Source organism: Marmota marmota, unplaced genomic scaffold, assembly GCF_001458135.2.
Source record: "Marmota marmota marmota unplaced genomic scaffold, marMar, whole genome shotgun sequence".
In the NCBI taxonomy this organism is placed as follows: Eukaryota; Metazoa; Chordata; class Mammalia; order Rodentia; family Sciuridae; genus Marmota; species Marmota marmota.
Window position 1 is genome coordinate 841,640 of NW_026000164.1, and position 26,891 is coordinate 868,530.

At 47.1% G+C, this 26,891-nt stretch overlaps 1 protein-coding gene across 3 annotated transcripts in view; it reads right to left on the minus strand.

Annotated features, from left to right (window-relative positions):
- The window catches only part of Dpp6 (dipeptidyl peptidase like 6), an 847,324-nt gene extending 839,168 nt beyond the window's left edge, over positions 1-8,156 (minus strand). The window contains exon 1 of one of the 3 annotated variants that reach the window (XM_048786655.1): positions 7,843-8,080. In XM_048786655.1, the coding sequence (XP_048642612.1) occupies positions 7,843-7,902 (60 nt within the window). In that variant the 5' untranslated portion in view covers positions 7,903-8,080. Of the gene's footprint in view, positions 1-7,842 lie in introns of all 3 variants that reach the window. The other 2 variants (XM_048786659.1, XM_048786660.1) reach the window with 2 other exon arrangements.
- Positions 8,157-26,891: the final 18,735 nt, after the last annotated feature.

The window sequence follows — 26,891 nt, forward strand, 5'->3', positions numbered from 1 at the left end:
ATTTTACTCAAAAAACAAGGACAATTAAAAACTTTAAAACCAATAAAATGTAAAGCCAAAATATCATAAATAGATTTTCACTAATATCCTGGAAGTCATTAAAGCAATTTATGTTTTATGCATTGCATTAAACTTTCTAAAAACCTTCATGATGATTTAAGTTCTGGGTAGTAAAATGAATTTACATTTTTTATTTATATGGGTGCCTTTTCCTACTTCTTTTGGAAATAACCAACCAAACAAGTGAGGTTCTCATTTACTATGCAGAACAACAGTGGGTGAGAAAAACTGAATTGGACACATCCTTCCCGTATGAAGAATTGGTGCAGTGACCTTCGGGCTGGTTCACCAGCCTGCACGAAGCCCAGAGTACGTCAGAAGTGGCCCTTGACACCAGGCTCACATGGAGAAGAGAGCCAGGAAGCAGCCTGGCGTAACAGCAAGGGCCAAGAACTGGGTGTCAGAGGATGAGGATTCTCTCACTAACCAGCTCCATTTTTTTGGATCCCAGTTTTTAAGAAAATGAGGGGGTTGAAAGAAATGACCCCTGAGGTTAGACACTGGTTCTAAATGTGGCCTTTAGGGATGGAGGATTCTGTAGCACAGGAGGAACTGGACACTACCCCAGAAGATGACACCGACGTGGGGCCGGCAGAATAGGAAGCCTGGCGCTCAGAAGAGAAGGCAGCTCAGAGACGGTGCGCAGAGGCGTCAGAGCAGGTCTCAACTTAAAACCAACCACCCCCCCAAGAACGATCCTGTGCCCCTGGGGTGTGGGGGAACCCTCCTAAGGGAACTCTGGCTCCGTGACATCCTGTGGCCGAGGGGCACTGGTTCTGGAGCTGCGTGTGTGAGAAAGGAGACAGAAAGGAGCCCTGCTATGGCATGCCACCATCATTACAGTCACGAGCCTCAGAGAGCTTGTCCTGGCCAGGGTGGCCTGGGGGCCAGTGGCCCACTTGGTCATGTGTGGGAGGGACTCCCACAGAAGGGATCCCGTGCTGAGCTATGTCTGAACATTGAGACACTGTGGACATCAGAGGGGTGCCTGTGTAAGTGATCGACAGGAGCTTGACCACCAGTGTGGACCAAGGAAAAGCGTGGACGGGGACGCAACGCCCCAGGAAGGCGAAGGGCTGCGTGTGAGGAGGAAGCAGGGAGCAGGGTTGTAGAAAAGGGTGACAGAGGCCATCTGGAGAGAGGGAGAACCCTGAATCAGATGTTGCTTTTTTTAAAGTATTTTTTAGTTGTAGAGGGACACTTTATTTTATCTATTTTCATGTGGTGCTGAGGATCAGACCCCGTGCCTCACATGTCGCAGGCAAGTGGTCTGTCTCTGAGCCCCAGCCCCAGCCTAGATGTTGCTTTTAATAAGAGGGAAAAAAGGAACAAATGAAAACCATCAGATGATCCAATTGATTGAAAAATGTGATTTGGAGACTATGACACCTCAGGAAAATGAAGGGGGGCAGGAGCAGAAGAGGAGACGAAACAGAGACCGAGTTTCTATCAAAATAAAGAAAGGCCCCCCAACATGAAGACAAAGTCTTGACGGGAACACAGGAGATGACAGCAATGTTGGAGGAGGGAAACGGGTGAACCCTTCTCTCCTGGACGTGGGACAAGGCGCAGGAGAGCAGTACTCTTGGCTGAAACACTTGGGGTCAAAACAGCCAGCTGCAGAGCTATGTTAGAAACCCCACCACCGGCTTCTAGACCAAGGAGAGAGCCCGCACAACAGTCTGACTCGGCGCTGGACTCACTAGGGAAGGAAGCAGGGAGCTGCAGGCCAGGGAGGCCTGGGTTAAGCTCCTGTTGAACACTCACACAGGCGAGCGACACATGTGGAAGTCCCCGAGAGGAGCCCAAGGGTGGCATATTCTGGGGAGAAGAGCAGCAAGGCGAGGAAGGGACAGGAGCTCTGAAATCGAGAAACTGCAAGACAGCCTCCCAGTCTATGTGCAAGGCTCCCAAGGTCCTGGTTGCACCCAGAGTCACACGGAGCTGGGAGACTCCAACCACCTCAATAGGGGCAAAAGAACAAACTGACATCTGAGTTGCCAATTACTCCCTAAGACAAGCAACCAGCAAAACAGTAAAAAGATCCAGAGTTTGCACAACCACAGTCATCATGTCCAGAATATGTAAAATTATCCAGCCCACAAAGAAATACTAAAATGTGGCCAGTACTGAAAAAGAAAATACAGTTGACATAGAACAACTCCAAGATGACTCAGATGTTAGAATTGTCACGCAAAGATTTTAAAGTGGCATCATAATCGGGTCCCTTAATTAAAGGAAAAAGAACTGTAATCCAGAGACTCGGGAGGCTGAGGCAAGAGGATCAAAAATTCAAGGCCAGCCTCAGCAACTTAATGAGATCCTCAGAAACTTAGGGAGACCCTGCCTCAAATTTTTAAAACATAAACTTAAAGGGCTGGGGTTGTGGCTTAAATACTTTAGGGCTGGGTATGTAGCCAGTGGTAAAGTATCCTGGGTTCAATCCCTAATACCGAAAAATACTAAAAGATCTCATGATGAATAAAAATTAGCAAATTCAAGCAGGAAAACAAAAAGTATAATAAAAAGTGGAAATTCTAGAATTAAAAAAGCAATATCTGAAATAAACCCAATAATGTGCAAACAGCAGAATGGAGGAGACAGGAAGGTCACTGAATGTGAAGATTAGGGATCAGAAATTGTATCCAAAGACTGAAAAATAATTTGCAAAAAATGAGGAGTCTCAGAGGCCAATAGAACAATAGGAACTTTATAACAGATGTATAATTGTCATCCCAACAGATTAAGAATCGGATCAAAAAATAGGCAATGGCTGCAAATCCTCAAATAAGGTACACTTAAAGACTCAAGATGATCTTTGAACTCCTAACAATATAAATAATAAGAAAACCACGTCCAGGCACATAGCAGTCAATGACTGGAAACCAAAGACGATGAGAGGGTACTGAAAACAGACTGAGAAAAATGGCACAGTGCAGATAGGGAACGACACAGCAAACCACTTCCCTCCCTCTCACAGGAAAACCTGACACCTAAGACTAATGGAACCCCATCCCTGAAGGCGGAAAGAGGAACAAAATCCTGCCCACTCAGAACTGTTATGGGGGTGGGGGGATGCAGGGGGGCTTGCTCATACTGTTTCATGAAGTGCCTTTCTACTGGCAAAATGACTTCCAATGGTACAGTTTTTCCCTTCATGCCCTCAAGGGAAATGGCAGACAGGAAAGGCACATGGCCCGCAGGCCCCCCTCTGCTGCCCTGTCCTGGGGTGAAGTCACTCTAGAAGTACAAAGTGAGAGACTCAGAAAGTTCTCGGAAAGAATACCCCAGAGCTGGCAAGAGTCAGCAGGCCTGGGCACCAAGCCTGGCGCTGTGGAAAATGCCCTTGGTGGTTGTGGTCAGCTTTAAGCCAACACCCGGGGGCTTTTTCACCACATGAACCTGTGAAGCGCCAGTGTTCTGGCAATTCACGGGCAGAAAGTCATGCTGTCCCCAAAACAGTGCCAGGTGCTGAGCACTGTCCCACCTCCTTGCCCATGCGAGGCTCCCACGTGGATCACCAAGACACAGTGATTACCAATCTCGCCATTTATAGAGGAGCACCTGGGGACTCCTCCACCCTCCCAGGACTGCAGCAGCTCAGTCAAGACAAAACCCAGTTCGCGGTCTCACGGGTGGTGACAACAGCAAAGGCCCCGCGGCAAACCAGCACAGCCTGGTCTGTTGAGACAAGGGAAGGCTAGGGTGAGAACTAAAGGTGCCATGTTAAACATTCGCTTTCACCAACAGAAAGAACAGTCTTTGATCTTTACCCTCAGGCTGCTGTGCCTGGCTGTGCGTTAAACTGACAGGGTCTTTGCCGGCTCAGAGGGAGTTGTCGCTTGAAAAGCTGGCGAGCAAAGGAACCTCAAAAGGGAGAAGGTGCTGAGAGACCTGTTCTAGTGACCATCACTGTTGGATGGTTTAAATGAGGGATCCACCAGTGGGTATTATAAATTTATAAATCAGTAGACAGTAAAATTGTGTGATATGTGTGCAACTGTTTTCCCAAGAGATGAAGAATGGGGAAGAAAAATATTTAAAGAAATAAGGATGCCAAACCTCCAAATATGGCAAAAGAATTTAAGGTCTCAAGAATTTTACCTCCAGCAGGATAAATAAACCCATGGCTAGGCACATCCTAGTCAAATGTGGAAAACTAAAGGAAGGAGGAGATCTTAAAAGACAGAGAAAAGAGCAAACAGGCATAAAATATCAGTTTTGAAGAACTGAGATAAAATGAGGCCTCTGATTATACGTGATGTAAAGACCTTTTTGTGTTACAAATATATATATTGAACTTTTCCCATATCTCGACAACTTTGTCCATGCTGGGCATCAAGCTCTATCCCATAGTGACCTAGACTCTGCCTGCTAAACAATAATGCAGTGCTACATAGGTTCTCCCGAGGGTTGGGTAAGATGAGGCCATACTCCAGTCACTTTTTCCAGATCTATAAAGAGAAATTAAATCAGGTCCTTTGTCACTTGCTCCTTGCAGGATCTCTAGCTTATAACCATGTGTCTCTCTACAAAGCCCACATTCTAAGGAGCATACCACCCTGCCCATGTTCTCTGGGACCTGCTCCTCAGGAGCGGACTGTCTAGGAAAGGGGGTGACGGTATAAAAAATAGCTGGTATCCAAACCTGTGCACTATGTGCCGCAGTAAATGGAAGGGATAAAGTGAAGTCCTCCCATCCCTGATTTGGGGAGTTCCAGAGGAGCGTGATGCCTCTCCCTGTGTGGCAGGTCCTGCTGTCAGCCCCACACGTGGATTGTTACCTGAACTTCACAGTACGTCTACAGTGAAGGCCCCATGAAACTTGGACACTGAGGCTAATTTATCCACGATGACACCAGGTCAGTTGGGTTCCAAAGTCTGAATTCTAGACAGCTAGCTCTAGGTGTCCAGAGGCTGGAGAGACAACCTGACTTATTGCCTAAGGTAATGCAGACCACAAGCTGCCACAGAAGTTTCCTCTTGAAACCTGAGACTGAAGGAAGAGCCTCTGCTCCGGCTGCCATTATCTTTACCTGGGTGCCTTTGCTCTGTCCGGGAGGTAAGTGCAGGCTTCCAGCGTTAAAGTTCCAGTCACATGTTCAAACTTCACATGTTTTCATAAAACTCAATTTGGTATCCTTTGCTCAAGAATGGATGCCCCCTTTTAAGTTTCCAACTACGACGTAGGAAAGTTATCCATCAGGCTGTGGGCAGTACCCACTGTCAGTCTAGCCTCAGCTCTTTGGAGAACAGCCCTGGTGGTTGGCCAGGACGTGATGAACACCAGCCCCTGTGCCCAGCATAAAACGCAGCTGGGGTAAGAGCACGCGTCTCGAGGGATATCTGAACTTACCCACCCCATGTGGCTATAACTCCTGGAGTTTTCTTCTCAGGAGCAGTGACTCCTGCCTATACCAGGGTGACAGTGTGGGCAGTTACCCTCTGTGGTCCTTAGCAGACTGCCCCACAGGCAGAAACTAGGAAGCTACAACAAAGGCCTTTTGCTTCTCATGTCTGAGGCTCGGTGCTCAAGGATGGGCCGAGCGGTAACACATCTAAGTGCAGCTAAGGTCAACCATCGTGTAACCAGTGGAAAGAGAAAGACAAAAAGTGCTTTTCAAGAAACGTCAGCACAAGAACAAATCACAATGACATGGCCAGTTTCAAATGCTTCAGCAGTAATCAGCGGAGGATGAGACAAGTCAAAGCGAGCCCAGCCAGCACAAGTTCCCGAGAGGTCCCAGCCTTCCCCCAGGGAAGGCTCCAATCCAAACACCAGCTCCCAGCAAACTTGTTTCAAACTCCTAATGAAATAAACCGGCATTATTGAGGTTGATATTTTAATTTAAAATGTTGCATCCTAAATCCCACATGATCTTTCCAGTATTCTCCAATGTAAATTATCCACTGGCTGCTGCCTTTGTGTCCGTCATTCCCCAGAGCACCCAGGGACGTCTGTCCCCCATCATTTCCATCTCCAACAATGCCAATGAACCACAATAACCTTCAACACAAACTACAAACTTTGAAAGCTAACTACACATTGTGTGGATTCTTCTTTGAGAAAAGGAATTGGCCTTTGTTCTCTTAGCTAACAAACAGCCATGGTCTCACAGTCAGCAATGGTCAGTCACCATAGATCTTAAAGCACAGCAAAGGGGCAGTGGCTAGAAGTGGGTTAGAACGAAAGTAACGACCAACTTTTCATTTGGGTTCTCAGTTCTTGGAACTTCATAGAGGCTTCTGTTTGCTAAATGAATATTAATGGTGACTGTATATTGAATTAATGTGAGTCCATGGGCCAAGTTTTGGTTGGACACTTCACGGATGCACAGGGCAATCACCGACTCTTGATGAACAGGTTCTCCAGTACCTTCTCAGTTGTTGGTGTGTGTTCCAACACTTTCCAGAAAGGTTTATTGGTGTCAATACCCTGCAGTCCAATTCTGCCAAGAAGCCACTTTAACACAGGAGCCAAAGGCAGTTTTTAAAAGAAATTACTGGATGATCTGCTGAACTGCACAGATATCTACACTACATAATCACTGATGTGTGAAACTTTATTATTTTTCATTTAAAATCGGATAATGTCAGCTACTATGTATTAAAAAGACATTTCCTATGGATATTAAATAAAGTAAATGTGAAACATGTAACTACTAGAATCATAGTTAATGAGAACAGAGATCAGAGATATGACTTCCTGATTCAAATATTTCATCCAAATCTAATAGCAGAAGGAAATGCTGGATATTACTCAGCTGAAAGTATTCAGCCCTAAATCCTCATCTTACATAACTGTACCAGACCACAAGTTCCTTTATCCCTCGAATGGATACAACATCATCACTCCAACTCCACACAAGCCCCAACCCTAACAAGTAGATATTAATGAGAACATTTCAAAATGCTAATAAACATGCAACTAGAATGCATACGCAGAAATAGGTGTAACGTAAGACAAAATACTAGAGCACAGATTCAGGTTCCACTTTCTGCCTTTCAGATTTAAAAAGAAAATACAAACACTCTAAAACATTTTAAAAGGACATTGATCCATGTATTGCTGTGTGACTTTCCTATGTAAAAACCCAGGTAAGGAATTTCCTTACAATTACGACCTAAATCAAAGCCGAGAAAAGCGAGAAGACGGGGATGGTGGGCAAGGCCCGGGAAGGCTGGGCGGTGCGCAAGGCGCGTGGGCGAATCATGAGCTCTTTTTTTCCCGCCTGGAAGTAGACGTGTCCAGTATTCACGTTCCCTGCACACTCTGGCACTGGAGGTGCCGCAAGGGTTCCTCAGGCATTGCCCGTCCTACTTTCTCTGGACCTCAATAATTTCCTGGAAATAATTCCATGCACAAGTTGGTCCATTAAAGTTAATGAAGCACGTGTCCGCGGTGCGGAAAAGAGCTGCCTCCTGGGGGGAGCCCCGCGCGTGCTTCAGGTACGCCTCCTCTGCAAGCTCGCCCCCAAGGGATTTGCATCCGCGACCCTCACCAGACTTCTCCCCCGCAACTCGTCAACGGGGAAACAGCTGTGTCTTCCAGACCTGCCCAGGGTAGCCACAGGCAGGTGCCCAGGCAGAGCAGGGCGGCTGGCTGTGGGTCCATTACACATCTCACATCTCGCAAACCCCGGCGGCCGAGCTGAAGGAGCGCGCCTAGGCTGGGACCCGGCTGGGACCCGCCGGCAGACCCGCGTCTGCTCTCACCTGCAAACTGGACCCTCGCCCCGCTCTCCAGACGAGCACAAGCCCCCTCCGTCGCGGATCCCTTACCTTGTGGCCTTTCCCGGGGGGACACCTGATGTTATTGGAGGCTCCAGCTGTTTGATTCATGTCCAGAGGAAGTTGGGGGTTCCGGATTCGCTACCTTGAGAACTTCTCGGCGCGTGGGCTGGCGGCACAGGTGCGCACCTCTGGTGAGGTGCAAGGTGAGTCCTCCCTCTCCAGGTGGTCGCGGCGAGGGCGAGGGCGAGGGGAGTCTTCACGCTGCGGGTTTCTGTTAGGCTCCTCGCCTAGGGACGACAAAATCCGCAGCCCCGCGCTGGAGGAGAAGCAGCTGCCTGGACCCCGGAGGGAGCCCGGGCCGGCGCCAGCGGCTCCAAGGGCGCTCTGCCCAGGACTGCCTTCCTGGGAAACAGTCCAGGACTCAAGACCAGAGGCCCGAGCAAACCCAAAGGAGCTCAGAGGAGGGGCGAGGAGGTGTGTTCGGGAGCCGGGTGTGTAGGGCTGAGCTCTTCCCTGCGCAAAGGGAGGGGTAACCCGCGAAAGCCCAGAAAGAGCCGCGCGCCCTCACGCGCTCGCGCCACGCTGCGGGGCAGCGCCGCCGCTGCGAGGGACTCCGGGGCTGACCCTCCGCTCCCGCACGGACCTTTGCCAACCCCTCCACACCCCCAAAGGCTCCAGCGGAGCGTAATCAGAGCGGATCCCGGCACACCCCTCCACCGTAGGGGTTAATTGAGACCGGCAACTCTCAGGCGCGGGCGCCCACTCTGGCTTGCAGCGCCTGCTCAGGGCTTCAGTCGCTAAACCTTCTCGGGATGGTCGGGAGGTGGCACGCGAGGCCCTGCCAGAGCCACCGCACAGGCGAAGGCGAGAAAGTGGAGGGGGCGGAGGAGGAGCAGGGATCCTACCCGGGATCCTTGGCACAGTCCCTTCAAGCTACTGCTGAGGGATATAAGCACCCTGTCCGCGGGCGGACGCTGTGCGCCAGAAACCAGGTCTCCTTTGGGGCGGCCCCACCTGCTGGACTCGGGCCTTATTATTATTTAGTGGAAGGCAGCAGGGTAAATCTCCTCCTTGTGCAAGAGAAGTCTTTGCTGGTCCCCAAGGCTTACCCTGCCTCCCCCCACTGCCGGCCCTGCGGTTGGTGGGTTGGTGTTTTGCCTTGTCTTTCTTCTGGCAACTGTGAAGTTATGATCTAATAAGGCAGCATTTGGACACAGGTGGAAGGAATATTGACCTGTGAGGAAGAAGAAAGCAAAATCAGGAAAGAGCAACTGCTTCATGAAGACTGCATTGCAACATTGCAGAATGAGTCTGAATGGTGATCAGCAGCACATTAAGATACAGCCATATTAATGAGCATAAGGTTATTTTTTTTTAGATTTTTTTTCAGGCAGAGAGAGCTGAGTTTAAATATTCTGGATGGAAAATCAAGGCATGTAATTCAACGTCTACTTGCCAGACCTGATTCCTCAATTTTATCATGTGAAAAGTGCAGGAAGAAGTTGGGCTCCTGGATGAGGACCCCAGACTCACTCACCGTGCTTCAGGCACATTGACTTGGCAACATAAGCGCCCCATGGGATGCCTCTTTAAGAATAAGAGGAGATTAATTTTAATTCTTAAGTTATTTGCTGCTGTTCATCATTTCTTGATGTTCCCATTTCCAAGTTGGAATAATCCCCACTTTGTGAGACACATTTTTGCGTTTGCTTGCTTCTGCCTACTGAAGTCAAAAGCAGCTCCACATTTCTGCTGGGGGTGGGCAGATGTTGGTTAGAACCCTGGCTTGGCTCCTGCCAATGTGTATCTTTGTGCAAATTATTTCTCTCAATGATTCTTAACATCTCTGAGGCAGGTGTTATAGCTGTGTTTTCCAAGTAAGAAAACCAAGGCTCAGAAATGTGGATGTATGGAGGGCCGCTGGCATAGTAGCAGGTGCTCATAAATGGCAGACATTGTTATTGCCCACCGTCTGGATTCCACCCACTTCATGTTAATCCACAGACACTATCAGTTGACTGCACTCTCTCTCTGGCCGTGTCTGCTCCTGTGCAAGGACCCGTGTGGTCACGTGTGCATTTCCCACTCCTCTTCTAGACCAGGCTCTGATGTGGTGGAGGAAACCAGTCCTGGAGAATGATTCAAGGGAGCAGTTGTCAGTGGTCCAGAGAGACTTCCTATGACCTCCAAGCTGGATGGTTCACCTTGTATAGAAAACATATTTTATTAATCAAGCTTGAAAAATTACAAAGAAAAAGACAGGAAAGCCATTGATGCCTAATTGATTTTGTGTCACTTGCATAAGGTATGTTTGACTTTGACATAGTCGATTGTGCTTTAGAAAGACGAGGTTTTTTTCTCCATGCCGTGAACAGTTTTATTCCAAAAGATTCCAAGACTTTGGGTTTCACTATTTTTCTTTCATTTTTGAATCCCGTCTGCTTTTTTATTGTGTTTTATTGGGTCTGTCTGGACAGATGCATATGTTAATTAGCCCTCACCCTGTGGGATTCAACCTCACCATCCTCAGAGGGGTGCTTCCTGCCACTTGGAAAGCTACCTCACAAGCAGTAACTTCTGATTTTATCACCCAGTTTTGCTTACTCTAGAATTTCATATAAATTAAATCATACAATTTGAACTCCTTCACTGAACAGCATTGATGAGTTCCATCATGTTTTTGCATATTTCACTAGTTCCTTCCATAGATGTACCATTATTTATCTATTCTCTTACTAATGAGTATATGTGCTGATCCTAGTTTTTGACTCTTAGGAATCAAAATGAATATTTGTGTACAAGTTTTGCTTGTGAACATGTGCTTTCATTTCTCATTAATATCTAGGAGTGGAAATCGGGGATCCTGAGGTAGATGCAGGTGTAGCATTTTAAGGAAATTATCATTTTCCAAAATGTACCATTTTAAACTACTTATTAATATTTAGCAAATAATCTGAAAACAAGAAGTTCCAGACAAAACACGTTTCCTTTCTGAGTCTCTCAGGATCTGGGATCCAGGCACAGCTTGGCTCTGTCTTCTGCTTCAGGCTCTCCCCCTCGGTGGCAATGAAGTGGGCAGCTGGGACTGTGGTCTCATCAGAGGGCTGTGCCGGGAAGTATGGCTGAGGGCGGGATTCAGTTCCAACAAGACTTTGCATGGAGCCTCAGTTCTGTGATGCTCCCTACTTTCCCTTTCTACATGGGTAGGCTTCATCAGGCAAGTACTCAAGAGGAGCCAGAGACAGTGCAGGCAAGATGGAGGTCACAGTCTGATAGCCGCATCTTGGTGTGACAGCCTTCCCTGCACTACATTCCTTAAATTAGGAGCAAGTCATTAGGTCCATCCACACCCACAGGGTGTGAGCAGCAGGAGGAAGGATCACTGAGAGCCCTGGGAGAAGCAGTCTGTCAGTCTGCCCTCCAGCCCCCACAGATCTGTGTCCCTTCCCACAGGAAGTCAGTTCACTCCCTTTCAAGTTCCGCCAAAGTCACCCCGCTCATCAGCAGCTCAGAGTCAGATTCCATACCTGGATCAGATCCAGGTGTGAATGAGGTTCCCGGGTGGCGCCCCTGGAGCACAGCCGCTCTCCATCGTTAGACCTGTGAAGGTAAGGAGGCAAGGTGGCCAGCTGAGGTGTGGCTCAGAGGTGGAGCACTGGACTGGCACAGGTGAACCCTGGTTTCCATCCCTAGTACTGAAAGGGGTGGGGTAAGGTGGCTTCTCCACCCATTCATCCAGCACAGCAGTGGGACGGGCATGGGCACTAGTGGCAGGGATGCCTGTTCATGGGGAGGAAGGTGGGAATTCTGAACCAGCAAGCACAGGGGGAGAGTCCTGGCCTGAGTGTGTTCCTCAGGTTCTTCACAGTAGAGTTACTACTGACTTTACTGATTTTCAGGCTGTCTTCTGTGGGCACTGGGAAGCTTGTGTGCAGCCCAGGCTTCAAGAGAGGGGAGTGAGGTGTGCCTCCGGAGGGCAGGTATGAGTCTTTGGTGTTCCTCTCCATGGGAGGCTGTGTCTTCTCACCCATTTATTCAGTAATTTAATAATATGGCCATGGACTTGTGGATGTTTATATTTCACACTGCGATATATAATAACGTGACCGTTTTGTTTGGGGCTAAAAATGATTCTGGCATTGGTCATTGGTGACCTTCAGTCGCTCCTGGGCACCTTCGTCCTACTTCCATCAGCATGTGTGTGCACGTGTGTGTGGTGGGTCCTTCCTGACTCTGTGGCAATATGAAGTGTTTCAGACTTATCTTTACATTTTCTGCCACTAGAATCCTCCACTTCTCCAAGGACCCAGGAAGCAGAGAAAGAGCAAGATATAATCCCCAAGAGCACACCCCTATCTCCTCCAGCCACACCCCACCTACAGTTCTACCCATTGTCCCATTCAAATTAGGAATTCATGAGGTGGATTAATCCACTGCATAGATGGCAGCTCTCGACATCTGCTCATTTCACCCCTGACCGTCTCCGCGTTGTCTCCCACAGAGCTTGTTGGGGGACACCTCGGATCCCAATCCTAACACGCTGTAGCACCCTGTTACAGTTGGCAGCCCTGAAGGTGTGGTGGTGAGGTGTGGAGGGGGGAAGCATTCTAGAACATCACAATCGCATCTCAGTCTTTCAGAGAGCTTGTGTCCCTTGGATGTAGTCTTCACAAGTGTCTCTTAATTTTATTTCCCCCGCTTAGGAGGGATAGGAAGGGCAGTGTAGTCAGAGTGTGAAAAATGGCAGGTGTTCCTCTGGAGAGCTGGTCTTTGGAGGATGCTCTGGTCAGGTTGCAGTGATTACTCTTCCTCACCCTCTGCAGAGGCCATGGTGGTGTCTTTCTTGCTCCTTGCTGTGAGAACTTGGCGTGGTCTCTGGAGGTGAAATCCACAGTGTGCGGGCCCTAAGAATGTGACCCAGGAGGCCCCACTCTCACACCCCTCCACTCAGTCTCAGGCAGGTCACCCCATTGCCTCTGAAGTGATTCCAAGGCTTTGTCTCCCAATGAGCAGAGCACAACTGTGACTTCCTGAATTCTCCTGTTGTACTTTTGTTTAGTATTTTCTCCCCCAATTTAAGTGTCTTGTCTCATGTTATGCCATCAGCAACAAGAGAAACCCAGGTGCCACCTTCCTCACTTCCAGGGAAGCTCAGTTGGAACCAAGACTGCTGGGTAGCCCTGTTTTCAGTACAGTTCCAGACCACACTATCACCAAGATTTTGTCATTTCATGAAAAACATCTCCCTTCTGGTGGGGTTGTTGGGAGCTGTTCTAGAAGCAGCCTACTCTAACCGCAATACATATTTTAGTAATTAATGAGGGTTAAAGCATTCAGAGTAGGGTGGCCAGCTACAATGATAAATTGTACTTTTTAATAGTAAAATTTGGAACTTATACATGTGGTAATATTCATTAGAGGCCTACTATTCAACCCTCCACACAATAGGTTGCACTATATCAGATTTGAAGGGTCCAATTCGAGGGAGCTGAGCAGAAACGTCCTCCTGCTTTCCCTTCCCCTCCACACAGCTCTTTCTTGGGACACTGGTGAGCTATGCAATCATTCCTGCATCCTGTAGGTCCTGTCTTTCAAATCACCCAAGTATCTTTTAATGACTCTTAAATTAGAGCACACACAGACCACCCCAGGATGAGCATGACACAGGAATCCTGAGCTCTGGAAAGTACCCTACACCTACCTGCCAGCTCCCTTTCCTACCAAGAATGAGAAAGCAGGATTTAAAGCAGGTCGAACATTGGTTTTTCAAAGTAAAATGCAGCCACATATCATTGGCTTCATTTGGCTCCATTTTCTTGCTTCATAAGTGTATACTTTGCATTTCACAAAATTTCATCAGGAATGTAGGCAAGCTCAAGTGCTGATAGGGAGCATCAGAGGAAAGAATGAATATCTGGGAATAGCGCTTGCTCCAGCGAATAAGCTATGTGGTCACCGTTATACCACCAGTGCTGGGAGCTTTTGGATCCAATTTTGGGGGGGCAATTCCATGTTTCTGATAGTAAGTTTAAGGTCTGTTGACTTCTCATTCTTTCAGTAGTCCACCTTCCACACTGGGATGAGCAGTAGCAGAACACTAAAACGTGAGGTTATGTGCCACACATTATATTCTTTCTGGTCTCGATCAGAAGAGTGAGATAGTTGTACTTTAACCATGTGCTTTGCAAACTCACATCTGGCCTTTGCAGCAGAGGAAGAGAGAGGCACAAGCAATGACCATGGACATTTTTTTTTTGGGGGGGGGGCTTACTAAAATACTGTGCATTTCACCTTTAGCCCTGAATCTGAGAGAACAGTGAACCAAATTTGTTGCCATCATTCTTGCTCCTCATTCTAGAAGAGGACAAAGAAATGCACCCAGGGTAGAGAAGGTTGTCTTAGGACGAGCACCTACCACTCCCATGATTAATGTATCACTGGAATGTGTTCACATTTATTGAGCACCGCACCTGCTAAGCATTCGATGGGTGCTTCATGGAGCTCCTGTTCCTGCAGAACATTCATTTCCAATATGTGTCTGTCACACTGGCATCTAGGTAAATTCTGGAATACTCCTAAATCCAATAAGGTCATGAGAAAATTACTAGCAACTGGCTAGACATATAATCTGAAGGCTTTGTGTTCTCAGGACCTGTGACTGTAGCATGTGTATGGCTTTGATGCTTTGTCACTCTCTGCCATTGTTAGAGCCCAGTTGATTACATTGCTCCAGGCTAACTGTGAAGTAGTCCAAATTGCCCTTGGCAAACAGACCCTGAAGTCAGAAGCTGCCCTAAGCACCCTCTTCTCCAGAATCGATTCTTCCCGCCCCGAGCCGTGGCACCCCCACCAGGCCCTGGTGCTCCTCGCCTCCCTGGGCTCCCCACTGCACTGCAGCTCTGCTCTCTGGAGCTGACCGTCCAGCACCTGTGTCCTTCCCTCAGGTCTGTTCAGTCTTCTCAATTGACTACCCGACTATTTAACTTTTAGGTAATTTTCTCAAAGCCTCCCATGAAGAAAAAAGTGCCATTAGAACCTTGTGGTAGATGGTGACCAGAATAAGCGCAGCCCTCCAACCAGGGAAGGGGACTCCTCGAGGTGCGCCATCCCACTGTCCTTCTGAGCTCCCCGTCCTGGCCAGGAGCTGATCAGCCGCAGCCTGGCTTGGCTTCCTTCCTTGGGGTCACTGAGGGAGCCAGACGCCAGCTGTGCAGTGGGACCTCGCCTGCTGCTGCCCGCTGGCGCCCTGCCCCTGCCGCCCCGGGCTTTCCTGGGGCTGCGGGCCTTGCTGGCCGCTGACCCTCCGCAGAGCTTCCTCCCGCCCCGCAGGACCGGCCTTCCTCCTCTGGCTCCTTCTCGGCCCGTGACCTCCTGGCGGGCGGCTGCTCCCTTTTCCCTCACGGGGTTCTATTCGCTCCTTTCAATTGACCATTAATATGAATCCCACGTGGCGTCTGTTTCCTGATGAAGGAAGACAAGCACCTCGTTCCCGCTGTCCAGTGGCCTCCTGGTCAGCCCTAGGCCACAATGCTTAACCTGGAGTCCGTTTCTGGGGAGAGCCCCCCACCAAGGCCTGTGAGGAGGCACAGCCTCACGGCCACCGCCCCGGAGTAGCCTCACGTGATGGCGGCAGGACGCGCTCGCGTCTCACGGGGGAGCCCACACGCGCTCGCGTCTCACAGGGGAGGCGCAGGGCGCGTTCACGTCTCGCAGGGGAGGCGCAGGGCGCGCTCACGTCTCACAGGGTGAGGTGGCAGGGCACGCTCACGTCTCACAGGGGAGGCGCAGGGCACGCTCACGTCTCACAGGGTGAGGTGGCAGGGCACGCTCACGTCTCACAGGGNTGTGCAGCGCCTGGGACCTGCTGGTGCCCTGGGCCATGAGCACAGAGGTGGAGGCCTGATGGGCTCCTTTGTTTACCTGCGCACAACCGTGTTCAGGGTGTGATCACACTGCAGATAGACTTGCTGAGGAGGTAGCATTTTATTAACAAACACCTATAATTCAGTCTGTGTTCTCAGCAGACCCTGCAAGGTTGCCCTCTCATTCTTAAGTTACGAGAATTTCTTCGATATTTGCAGAAAGAGCATCATATCAGGAAATTCTAGAAAATGACTTATCCTACCTCCCAATGATGCCACCTGAGTAGGTGGGTCCCTCCTTGCTTCCCTTTTCCTAGCTAATAAAATCCCACTCAGCCTTCAGCCCAAGCAGCCAGATTCCAGGGCACTCCTGAAAGCAGGCAGGTGCTGCTGAACCCACTCTAGGTCAATGAAGTGGACCGAATTATCACTTCTCACACCCCACAAATGCTGATAAGGCAAAGTCCACTGTTTGTTCTCTTCATATTTTAATTAGATGTTAAAATCATCCTGGCAGAACTCAGCAAGTGACAAGAAGAATTGCAGCCTTTTTCCTAGTGATTTGTCCTGTCTGCCATCGCCCCCCCTCCCCCGTGCCCCTAATCTACACCCACTCAGGTGTTCCTGTGCCTGGCCTGCACCCCTCCCATCCTAGGCTGTGTCTCAGGTACCTCCTTCCTGCACATGGGGCCTCCTCCTTCATCCATTCAGCAAACCTGCGCTCTGCCCCTGTCCTCTGAATCTCAGTCACTTGTCCAGTTCCTCCATGAGACCTGCATGCTGTGGCAGAGTCAGTTCCACCAACTCCCATGGACTAACTTCCTTGGAATTGATATTGATGTCAATATACATACCTCTGTCAAATATACTCTTCAGAGTTATTGTCTGCTTCTCTTAAAGTCATTGCCACTATGCAGTTGGAAGATCTGGAATATTTTAATGAAGAAACATGAAAAGATTCTACATTGTGTACTACATATATTTAATATATATACATGCACTTTAGGAAAATTAAGTGGATTACTATATTTGGAGGGAGGTTTATTACACAGAACCATATTTATTTGAGAATCTGCTGCTTTGCTTTTATATTCTCTATGAAGAGGGGTTGACTAAGTGGATCAATAGTGTAAATAAATCTCAACCACTTAAGGGAAAAATGGTCTTTAAACAATTTAAACTATCAATTACCTATCAACATAAAGTTTACCATTTTAGTCATTTCAAAAATGTAGGATTCAGTGGCATGAAAGTACACTCACACTGTTGTGTAAACAGCCCATTAACTAGTCCCAGAGTTCTTTATCATACCAAATGAAAACTCCATTTCTCTAATTGTAATNCAGGGGAGGCGCAGGGCGCGCTCACGTCTCACAGGGTGAGGTGGCAGGGCACGCTCACGTCTCACAGGGGAGGCGCAGGGCACGCTCACGTCTCACAGGGTGAGGTGGCAGGGCACGCTCACGTCTCACAGGGTGAGGTGGCAGGGCGCGCTCACGTCTCACAGGGGAGGCGCAGGGCGCGCTCACGTCTCACAGGGTGAGGCGGCAGGGCGCGCTCACGTCTCACAGGGGAGGCGCAGGGCACGCTCACGTCTCACAGGGGAGGCTTAGGGCACACTCACGTCTCACATGGTAAGGTGGCAGGGCGCGCTCACGTCTCACAGGGGAGGCCGCACGGCGCGCTCACGTCTCACGTGGTGAGGTGGCAGGGCGCGCTCACGTCTCATAAGAGAGGAGAAAGCAATCTGCTGGCCTCTTCGTCCGGGTCCCGCTGGAGCAGCGCACTTGAGGTGAAGACAGTGACACTGCGATGACCTGCATTTTGACAGAACTCCCTCCAGACGACTAGTACAGAGCGGTCCCAAGGCCGCGCCCGCAGCGGTAGCGCTGTGTGAACCCTGCGCAGCGCCTGGGACCTGCAGGTGCCCTGGGCTCCTTTGTTCACCTGCGCACAACCTGTTCAGGGTGTGATCACGCTGCAGACAGACTTGCCCAGGAGGTAGCATTTTATTAACAAACATCTGTAATTCAGTCTGCGTTCTCAGCAGAGCCTGCAAGGTTGCCCTCTCGTTCTTAAGTTACGAGAATTGCTTCGATATTTGCAGAAAGAGCATCATATCAAGAAATTCTAGAAAATGACCTGTCCTACCTCTCAGTGATGCCACCTGAGTAGGTTGGTCCCTCCCTGCTGCCCTTTTCCTAGCTAATAAAATCCCACTCAGCCTTCAGCCCTAGCAGCCAGATTCCAGGGCACTCCTGAAAGCAGGCAGGTGCTGCTGAACCCACTCTAGGTCAATGAAGTGGACCGAATTATCACTTCTCACACCCCACAAATGCTGATAAGGCAAAGTCCACTGTTTGTTCTCTTCATATTTTAATTAGATGTTAAAATCATCCTGGCAGAACTCAGCAAGTGACAAGAAGAATTGCAGCCTTTTTCCTAGTGATTTGTCCTGTCTGCCATCGCCCCCCCTCCCCCGTGCCCCTAATCTACACCCACTCAGGTGTTCCTGTGCCTGGCCTGCACCCCTCCCATCCTAGGCTGTGTCTCAGGTACCTCCTTCCTGCACATGGGGCCTCCTCCTTCATCCATTCAGCAAACCTGCGCTCTGCCCCTGTCCTCTGAATCTCAGTCACTTGTCCAGTTCCTCCATGAGACCTGCATGCTGTGGCAGAGTCAGTTCCACCAACTCTCATGGACTAACTTCCTTGGAATTGATATTGATGGTCAATATACATACCTCTGTCAAATATACTCTTCAGAGTTATTGTCTGCTTCTCTTAAAGTCATTGCCACTATGCAGTTGGAAGATCTGGAATATTTTAATGAAGAAACATGAAAAGATTCTACATTGTGTACTACATATATTTAATATATATACATGCACTTTAGGAAAATTAAGTGGATTACTATATTTGGAGGGAGGTTTATTACACAGAACCATATTTATTTGAGAATCTGCTGCTTTGCTTTTATATTCTCTATGAAGAGGGGTTGACTAAGTGGATCAATAGTGTAAATAAATCTCAACCACTTAAGGGAAAAATGGTCTTTAAACAATTTAAACTATCAATTACCTATCAACATAAAGTTTACCATTTTAGCCATTTCAAAATGTAGGATTCAGTGGCATGAAAGTACACTCACACTGTTGTGTAAACAGCCCATTAACTAGTCCCAGAGTTCTTTATCATACCAAATGCAGACTCCATCTCTCTAATTGTAATGACCCTTATTTGAAAGCCTATTACAGCATTGTGTGCAATGATGGGGCTGGTAATAGCTCCTGTGTTCTTTACTAGGAGAGTAGAAAAGGAAAATGTGCAGAATGCCCATGGAGTGCTGTATGCTAGGTCGACCAATGCAGGGGAATGGAATGCATCCAGGCAACTTGGCCAGACAGGTGTCTGCAAGCTTCTGTGGGGGGTCCAGCACTCAGTACTCAGGCTATGCAGATGATTTCTGCTGCAACAATTCAGCTCTGCTGTTGTGTAAAAACAGCATTGACCCTATGTAAAACAAGGGGAGCAGGTGTGTTCCAATAAAACTTTATTTGTATGGATTGAAATTTGAATTTCATCATGTTTACACATCGTGAAATATTCTTTTGATAATTTTAAAATGAGTTAAAAATGTGAACAACACTCTAATCTCACAGTCTATATGAAAACAGGTGGTAGACTGGAGTTAGCCAGTGAGTCAGAATTTGCTAACCCCTAGGAAAAAAGAAAAGTTTGTAACATATAATGTAACTTACCAATATTAAAAATATATGCACCAAAGCAATGATGTAGATTTTCTAGTATATATTTAAGGAGTCCATTTTGCACAATAAAATATTTGTCTGTGGAAGGGGGAAAGGAATAGTAATATAGAGTGGCTGTAAAAACTTCTGAACAGTCCAGGTGTGGTGGTGCTCACTTGTAATCCCAGAGGCTCCAGAGGCTGAGGCAGGAGGATCATGAGTTCAAAGCCAGCCTCAGCAACAGTGAGGTGCTAAGCAACTCAGTGAGACCCTGTCTGTAAATAATACAAAATAGGGCTGGGGATGTGGCTCAAAGGTTGAGTGCCCCTGAGTGCAATCTCAGGTACTCCCTACCACCAAAAAAAAAAAAAAAGGACTGAAAGTGTAAAAAAAAGAAGGTGCTTTTATGGCTATTGTCATTTCTATCAAGTATGATACTTTATATCCTGGTCAGGTTACTAAGGCAAGCAAAAGAATTAAGAAGCTAAAAGATTAAAATGAAGTAATACTTGTTATTTATGGAGGATATGAAGTAAAGAAAACCCTATAGAGTTTTTAAATAAAAGACAAGAGTTTAGAAGTGACCTTAGCATCATTGATACACCAGGGCTCCCCCATAGAAAGCTTGGATTCCTCTCTGGGCTCTTCCTGCTTCCTAATGCTGCCTGCAGGTTCTGTGTCCCCAGGCGTGTGGTATTAGTGACAGGGAGGCAGGAGCTGCAGGCCAGGGGGCTCCAATGACCCTGTGGAGCAGTGGTGACCCAGAGGACACAGGAGGATCTGGGGAGATAAGGAGAAGGGTTTATGTTCCTCCAGACTGTCCCTGTCAGCTCAGAGAGGAGGGAAGACGTCCCACAGCCTGTCTGGGTAAACCAGGCAGGTCAGCCTCGCCCTAGGAAAGGAGAAGCAGGCCGTGAAGCCTGGCCTTTCTCTCTCACGGTGAAGAGGCAGGAATGAGTTTGATTGCCCCTTGTTCTTAACAGCAAAGGAGTGTGCTCTTTGGATTTGGCAGGACCAATTTCACTCTCCATTTGTACCTGCAGATTCAGCTGTAAAACCATTTTCTTAAGTTCTAAAAGTTGAGAAGCCAGTGCTCTAGAGGTGGCTGGCTGTGTCTTTCTGCCTTGGGTTTTGTAACGCTAACCACCCAGTGAATTCTGCAATTCCCTGTTAATGAGGCTCCTGGGTGGAAGACACAGAAGGGCAAAGGCAGCGTGTCAGGGCATGGCATGGGAACGGCAATGCCTGCACCAGAGCCACCCAGGCTATTCTCGTGTGGCCCAAGGGACGGATAGACATCACTTTGATTTGCAAGGGTGCACCATCATCTCCAGTAACAACTGTCCATAACAATATGTGAAGCTGAAAATCCACTGAATGCAATCTTTCCCTGTCCTACAGATGCCAGGTGGTGCTCACAGTGTGTTCTGCTGGCACCAGAGTCCAGCATTTGCTTTCCTGGGGCAGAGGGTGGGGTGCAATACCAGTTTCCTGCTTTGCCCTCCCCAAACCAGGGCAGGGACAGTACCATGTCGTTTGGCTGGAAGAGAACAGGTATTACCGCAGAATGTTCCTATTATCAGGCCACATTACTCCAGGCTCTTTGCCAGGGATGAGCAGGAGGATTGTGGAGCTCCGGGTTGCATTCTGCAGTGCCCTGTCTTGGGCAGCAAAACAGATATCCAGGGAGCTCACTGTCCTGCCATCCTCCCCCCGGGTCCTGGTGTCCTAGGCGGTCTACCTTCTTCGTCTCCCTTAAAGTCTTCTACACTGTCTGTTGTTCTACGTCCAGGACTTTTCATTTGTATATTAGACCTTGGGAGGAAAGCAACAGGAACCACCCTCACACAGCCACCTGTCCTCGTGCCACTTCTCACAGGGGGAGAGCCCACCCACAATAAAAAGGTCTGAATCTCTTAGTACATTATCCAAAGTGACCTGAAAACCACTCATTATACCAAGAACCAAGAAAATTACAACATAAGTGGGAAAAAACAACGGATTCCAATGCCAAGATGGCTCAGACGTTGGAAGAACCTAACAAGAATTTTAAAACAATGACTATAAAAATGCTTCAGGAAGCAGTTATGGATTCTCTTGAAACAAACAAGAAAACCACACAAAGAAAAAGAAGTTAGAATAAAATGTGAAGTGGAATTAGTAGCATCAAATGTAAAACTCTGGGTGGCCTCAGTAGGAGAATGGAGAGGACCCAGGGTGGCATCAGTGGACTTGAGGGCAGATGGATACAGGTTACCCTGTCTGAACAAGGTAATGAAAGAGCTAAGGTGTATCCTCGCCTTCCAAGAAAAAGGAGACCTCTAAAGCAGGCAGAGAAGTGACACATTGCTCACAGAGGAACACCCATTCAGATGGCAGCGGAGTTCTCATCACAGACCACGGAGGCCGAAGGAAGCAAGCCCTTTCCAAGTGCTGAAAGAGAGTAACTGTCAGCTGCAATTCCACATCCACAGAAGTTATCCTCCAGGAACCGGAGAGCAACGAAGATGTTGCCAGATAGAAGGAAGCAAGAGGAATCCATTGCTGGCATAGATCTACCCTTAATGAATGGGAGAGGAAAGTTCTATAAATAAAAATAACATGATAATAGAGGAAAACTACTAACTTCAGAAAGAAGGAATCTAGGATGGATAAAAACATTGCTGAACACAATAGACCATCTTACTTCTCAAGAGTCTCTAAAAATCACATTTAATGGTCGAAGCAAAAATTATGATGTCATCTGATGCGATGCTCAAAGCCCATGGAGGAGAGACCTGAGACATCTAAAAACACAGGAGGGTCAAGAGATCGGACAGAGGGAGATTCCTGCACATGCCTCAAAATGGTAAGGCGCCCGCTCTAGGGACTGCAATAAGTGACATTTGTATATTCTAACACCTAAAACAACCACTGGAAAACTAGATGAAGAAATGTACTCAAATATGCTGTAAAAACCAAGCTGGACCCTTAAAACCATGTTCATAGAACCCATAGGAAGGTAAGCAAGAGTAAAATGAAAGAGTAAAACAGACAACAATCAATCAAATAATCATAAAACGGCAGACTTAAGTCCTAATACATCAATGACTGCCTTACAGGTAAGTGGTTGGCTAATGATTAGAAGGAAGAGATTGGCGGAGTGGAAGGAAAACAGCTAACCGTGAGAAGTACAGAGGAAATGTAAGGGTGATATTTTGTACGTGGAGAGGAGACACCAGAACCAGACTGTGTTCCATGATTCTGCACAGGAGCAGTGAGTGTGCCAAGCTAGATATGGAAGCCACCTACAGCTCCAGGACACTCCTGGGAGAGGAGGGTGGGAGAAGCAAGTGGACAGAGACCGGAGCTCAGATCTTTGATGTAGCTTCCTAAACAGAACCTGCAGCTATAGGCAAAATGTAGGGTAAATGTCTCCTGGGACACTTCTGGGAACACCCAAACTGCTTCCCTTGTTTGAAATAATTTGTAATTAAGTAAAAAGGTTTTAAACAAAGCAATGACTAAATCATTTGTAGTCTTATAGACCAGTATTAGGAGCTTTGAATTATTTTATTTTTTATATTTTTCATTGACTAATAATAATAGGTATACTTATGGGATACAACTTAAATACATTTGAAAGAGCAGGGGATAGTATGGTTCTAAGGACAGCAATTGTGTTAGCTTTCTGTCACTATGACAAAATACCTGAGAAAAGGAACCTACAAGGAGGAAAGGTTTATTATGGTTCATAGTTTCAGAGGTTTCAGTCTCTGTTACTTAGCCCTGTTGATCTGGGTGTGTGATCGCACAGGACATCATGGTGGCAAGAGTGCATGATGAAGAAGACTTGACCTCATGGCTGCCAGGAAGGAAAGAGAGAGATGGGAAGGAGCTTTTGTCCCAGAATCCCCTTCAAGTTCACACCCACATGACATGACTTCCTCCCAACAGGACACACCTCCTAAAGATCCACCAACCAGCACCACAGGCTGGTGACCTCTAGAATATGGACTTTGGGCAACATTTAAGATCCAAACCATAGAAATCATGCAGGAGATGAAGATATTTATCTTTTCCTTACCCAGAGCTAGGCTCACGGCCAATGCCCCATAACAAAAACCAGATTGTCAAGAGAAAAGCCTACACATTTATTTAACGTAAGTTTTACCTGATGTGGAGCCTTCAGGTATAAAGTCCCAAAGAAGAAGGAAAAGTTGTGCATTTTTGATGCTGGGTTTGGTGGACAGACAATGGCTGGGGAGAAGGACAGGTGCACAGAAGCTGGATGTGCCTGGATGGTGGCCAGATGGGAGGGGCCCGGCAAGGCCTGCCAGCTCAGTCTCCTGGCTGGTCCCTTTCCTCCCCCTGTTGAGGAGGTGCCTCTTGAATGCGGGTCTCAGGAGCTGATGCAGGGAGCAGGCGGAAGGGGAGAGTGAGCTTCCTGCTCCTGCGTTCTCCAGGGCCACGGTGCTGTTTGGGGAGTAGCATATCCTGAACCCTATCAGGAGGTTGTCTGTAGTTAGGAATTATACTTTTAAGCAGCTGCATAGAAAAAAATGTAAGCTCAAGGCACATACATTGAAAATGATATATGTACTCTAAATTTTTTAAAATCAGTCCCATAGAGACTTAATCTTAAATTAAGTCCAGGTGCAGTTCATAATTCACTTTTTGTTCTTTTAATCAACTTGGTTGCTAGAAATAACCATGTTCCAGTTTTAAAATGCAGAACCCATATTGAGCATGTGTATAGAGCGCTAGGGTCTCATCCACTCAGTGAGAAGCAACGGAATCTACTTCTGCCTTATCTCACCATCCAGATGGCTGAACGGTATGAAGGAACGACATTTTCATGAGCAGACCAGTGCACTTGAGTGTGTCCCCTTCTGCCCCGCATCCCTTGGCCGCTGTGTGCAACGCCTCCCCACTGCAGGCAAGGCCAGGTCTCCAAGTGGATCCTTGCTGTCCATGGTAGTATATTCTATACAGCCCTGTGAACACTGAATTTTATCATCATAGACCAGTGTTCCCAAAGGGCGAGGTTGCCCAGAGCCTCTGGTCAGTATTGTCATCAACAATCAATAGAGTACCCACTTGATGCTTGTTCCTATTTAAAACAAATCGTTCAGTCTGTGTTGTCGATGCATTACCATTGACCCCATGTGCGCTGCCTGGTATGGCCGAGAAGAGCAAGGGGCAGCCAGGCTGGACTGCAGTGGGTGGGTCAAGGCTGAGAGGCTGGTCAGGAGGTAGCACCTGGAGTCTGGTGCATCTCCGTGTCAGCTGGCTACCCTGACTGTGCCCACGGGCTGGCCCCTAGGCGCCCAGCGACCTGAGCAGTGATTCCTGGGACTTGCCAGCGGTCTTCATCAGTCCTCACTCTCCTGCCGCGTGCAGTTACATTATCTTACTCAGGATAAACACCAGTGTACTTTACATTTTATTTCTAATTCCTTTATTAAATCAAAGTTGGGTTAAGTAATTTTTCCTAAGTTTTTCTTAAATTTATGATGCTTTTAAAACTAAAACCGACTGCATTTTCTTCCTGATTTAAGAGAAAATGAAGACATAGAATAATTTATTGATGAATAAAATTTAAGAAGAGATGAAGGACTTTTTAATTTAATAAAAATGCTTCTTATTCATTTTATTGAATTATAACAATATTCAACCCTTTCAAATGTGGTTGTTACAGATTCTCTCTACATCATAAGGAATTAAAAGCTGTATTTGATGTAAAAGGCTTAAAAACAAAGATTCATGGTGGTGTATGTCAGATACATTTTAAAATAAAAGGGAAATGAGTTTAAAGAATGGAATTATAATACAACATGCAATTTCTTGAATATATATTAAATTAGAGTTAGAATTGTATTCATTCCAGATGAACCTTTTGTTAGAGCTATCTTGAATACTTTTCTCCATAGTGTGAGTTACATTGCATATTCAATATTACTCTGTGCCCAAGAGCCTTGGAATTTCCACTGTTTTCCACAAAGATGGGACTTTTTTCTCTAAAGCAGCCCTATGGTCCTACTTACATGTGCCTTGGAGAATGCAGAAACTTCTGTGAAGCCCGTAGACCTGTGAACTAGTTCCCTCCCTAACAGAAGACACCAACGTGATAAGTTTTGTTGTGGAAATGTGCCCAGTGAGCAATGGAATAGGGCATCTGTGGAGAGAAGGAAGGGTCTGGTGATAGGTGATTCAGCAGCTTCCTGTGAAGGGGAGGTACAAAGGGCTGGGGCCCTCTGCTGGAACCCTAACCCCTTTGGAGAGACATCTCTTCATGAGATTCAGTTTATTCCTAAGTAGTGTGTGTGTGTGTGTGTGTGTGTGTGCATTGTAAATGGGATTGCTTTCTTGATTTCTTTCTCTGAAAGCTCACTATTGATGTATAAAACTTCTACTGATTTTTATATGTTGACTCTGTATCCTGTAACTTAACTAACGTGTTTTTTTTTTCAGTTATAATGTTTTTTTGATGGATTCTTTAGGTTATTCTGTGTATAAAATCATGTCATGTGTAAAAAGGGATAATTCAACTTCCACCTTTCCCATTTGGATGTCCTTTTGGTCTCTTGTCTAATCGTTCTTGCTGTGACTTCCGATGCTATGTGAAATAAGAGTGGTAAAATGGACATCCTTGTCTTGTCCTTGATCTTCCTGATCCTAGTGAGCATGATGTCAGCATTTCCCCACTCTGTAGAATGTTGACATACACAGCCTGTATTGTGTTGAGCTACGTTCCTTCTACACCTAATTTTTCTAAGGTTTTTATCATAAAGATTGTTGAATTTTATTGAATTTTCTTCTGTGACTACTGAGATGATCATACAGTTTGGGCCCTTGATTGCATTAATTGATATATGACATTTATTAATTTTTGCATGTTAAAAACTTCCTTGCATCTTTGGGATAAATCCCACTTGCTCATGGTATGTAAACTTTTTGATTAACTCTTGTATTCAATTTGCTAGAATTTTGTTAAAAATTTTGCATCCATGTCCTTCAGGGGTAAGGGTTTCTGGTTTTCTTTTGTTGTTGTGTCTCTGTCTGGCTTTGGTATCAGGGTAATGGTGGCCTCATAGAATGAGTTTGGAAGACTTCCCTCTCTTTCAGTTTGTTGGAATAGTATAAGAATTGGTGCTAGTATTTCTTTTAAAAAATTGGCAAAATCTAGCAGTGAAGTATCCAATGCTGAGATTCTCCTGGTGGGACATTTTTTGTTACTGATTCAATCCTATTATCCATTATTGATCTGCTCAGATTTTCTAGCCCTTCGTGGTTCAGATCTGGTGGGTCAGGGTACCAGAGTCGGTCCTGTCTCCTGGGAGTCCCCGGGTGTTAGCCCAGCCATCCCCAGCAGCCCGGCCTTCCTGTTTCAGCTCACACTGGAGGCCAGCGTCCTTTTCCTCCTGTGTGGTGCCACATCTTTCAGAGCTGTGCTTTTTGCCAGTGATTTTGCTGCGTTATAGCAAAGTGCTGTCTGAGTCCAAAAG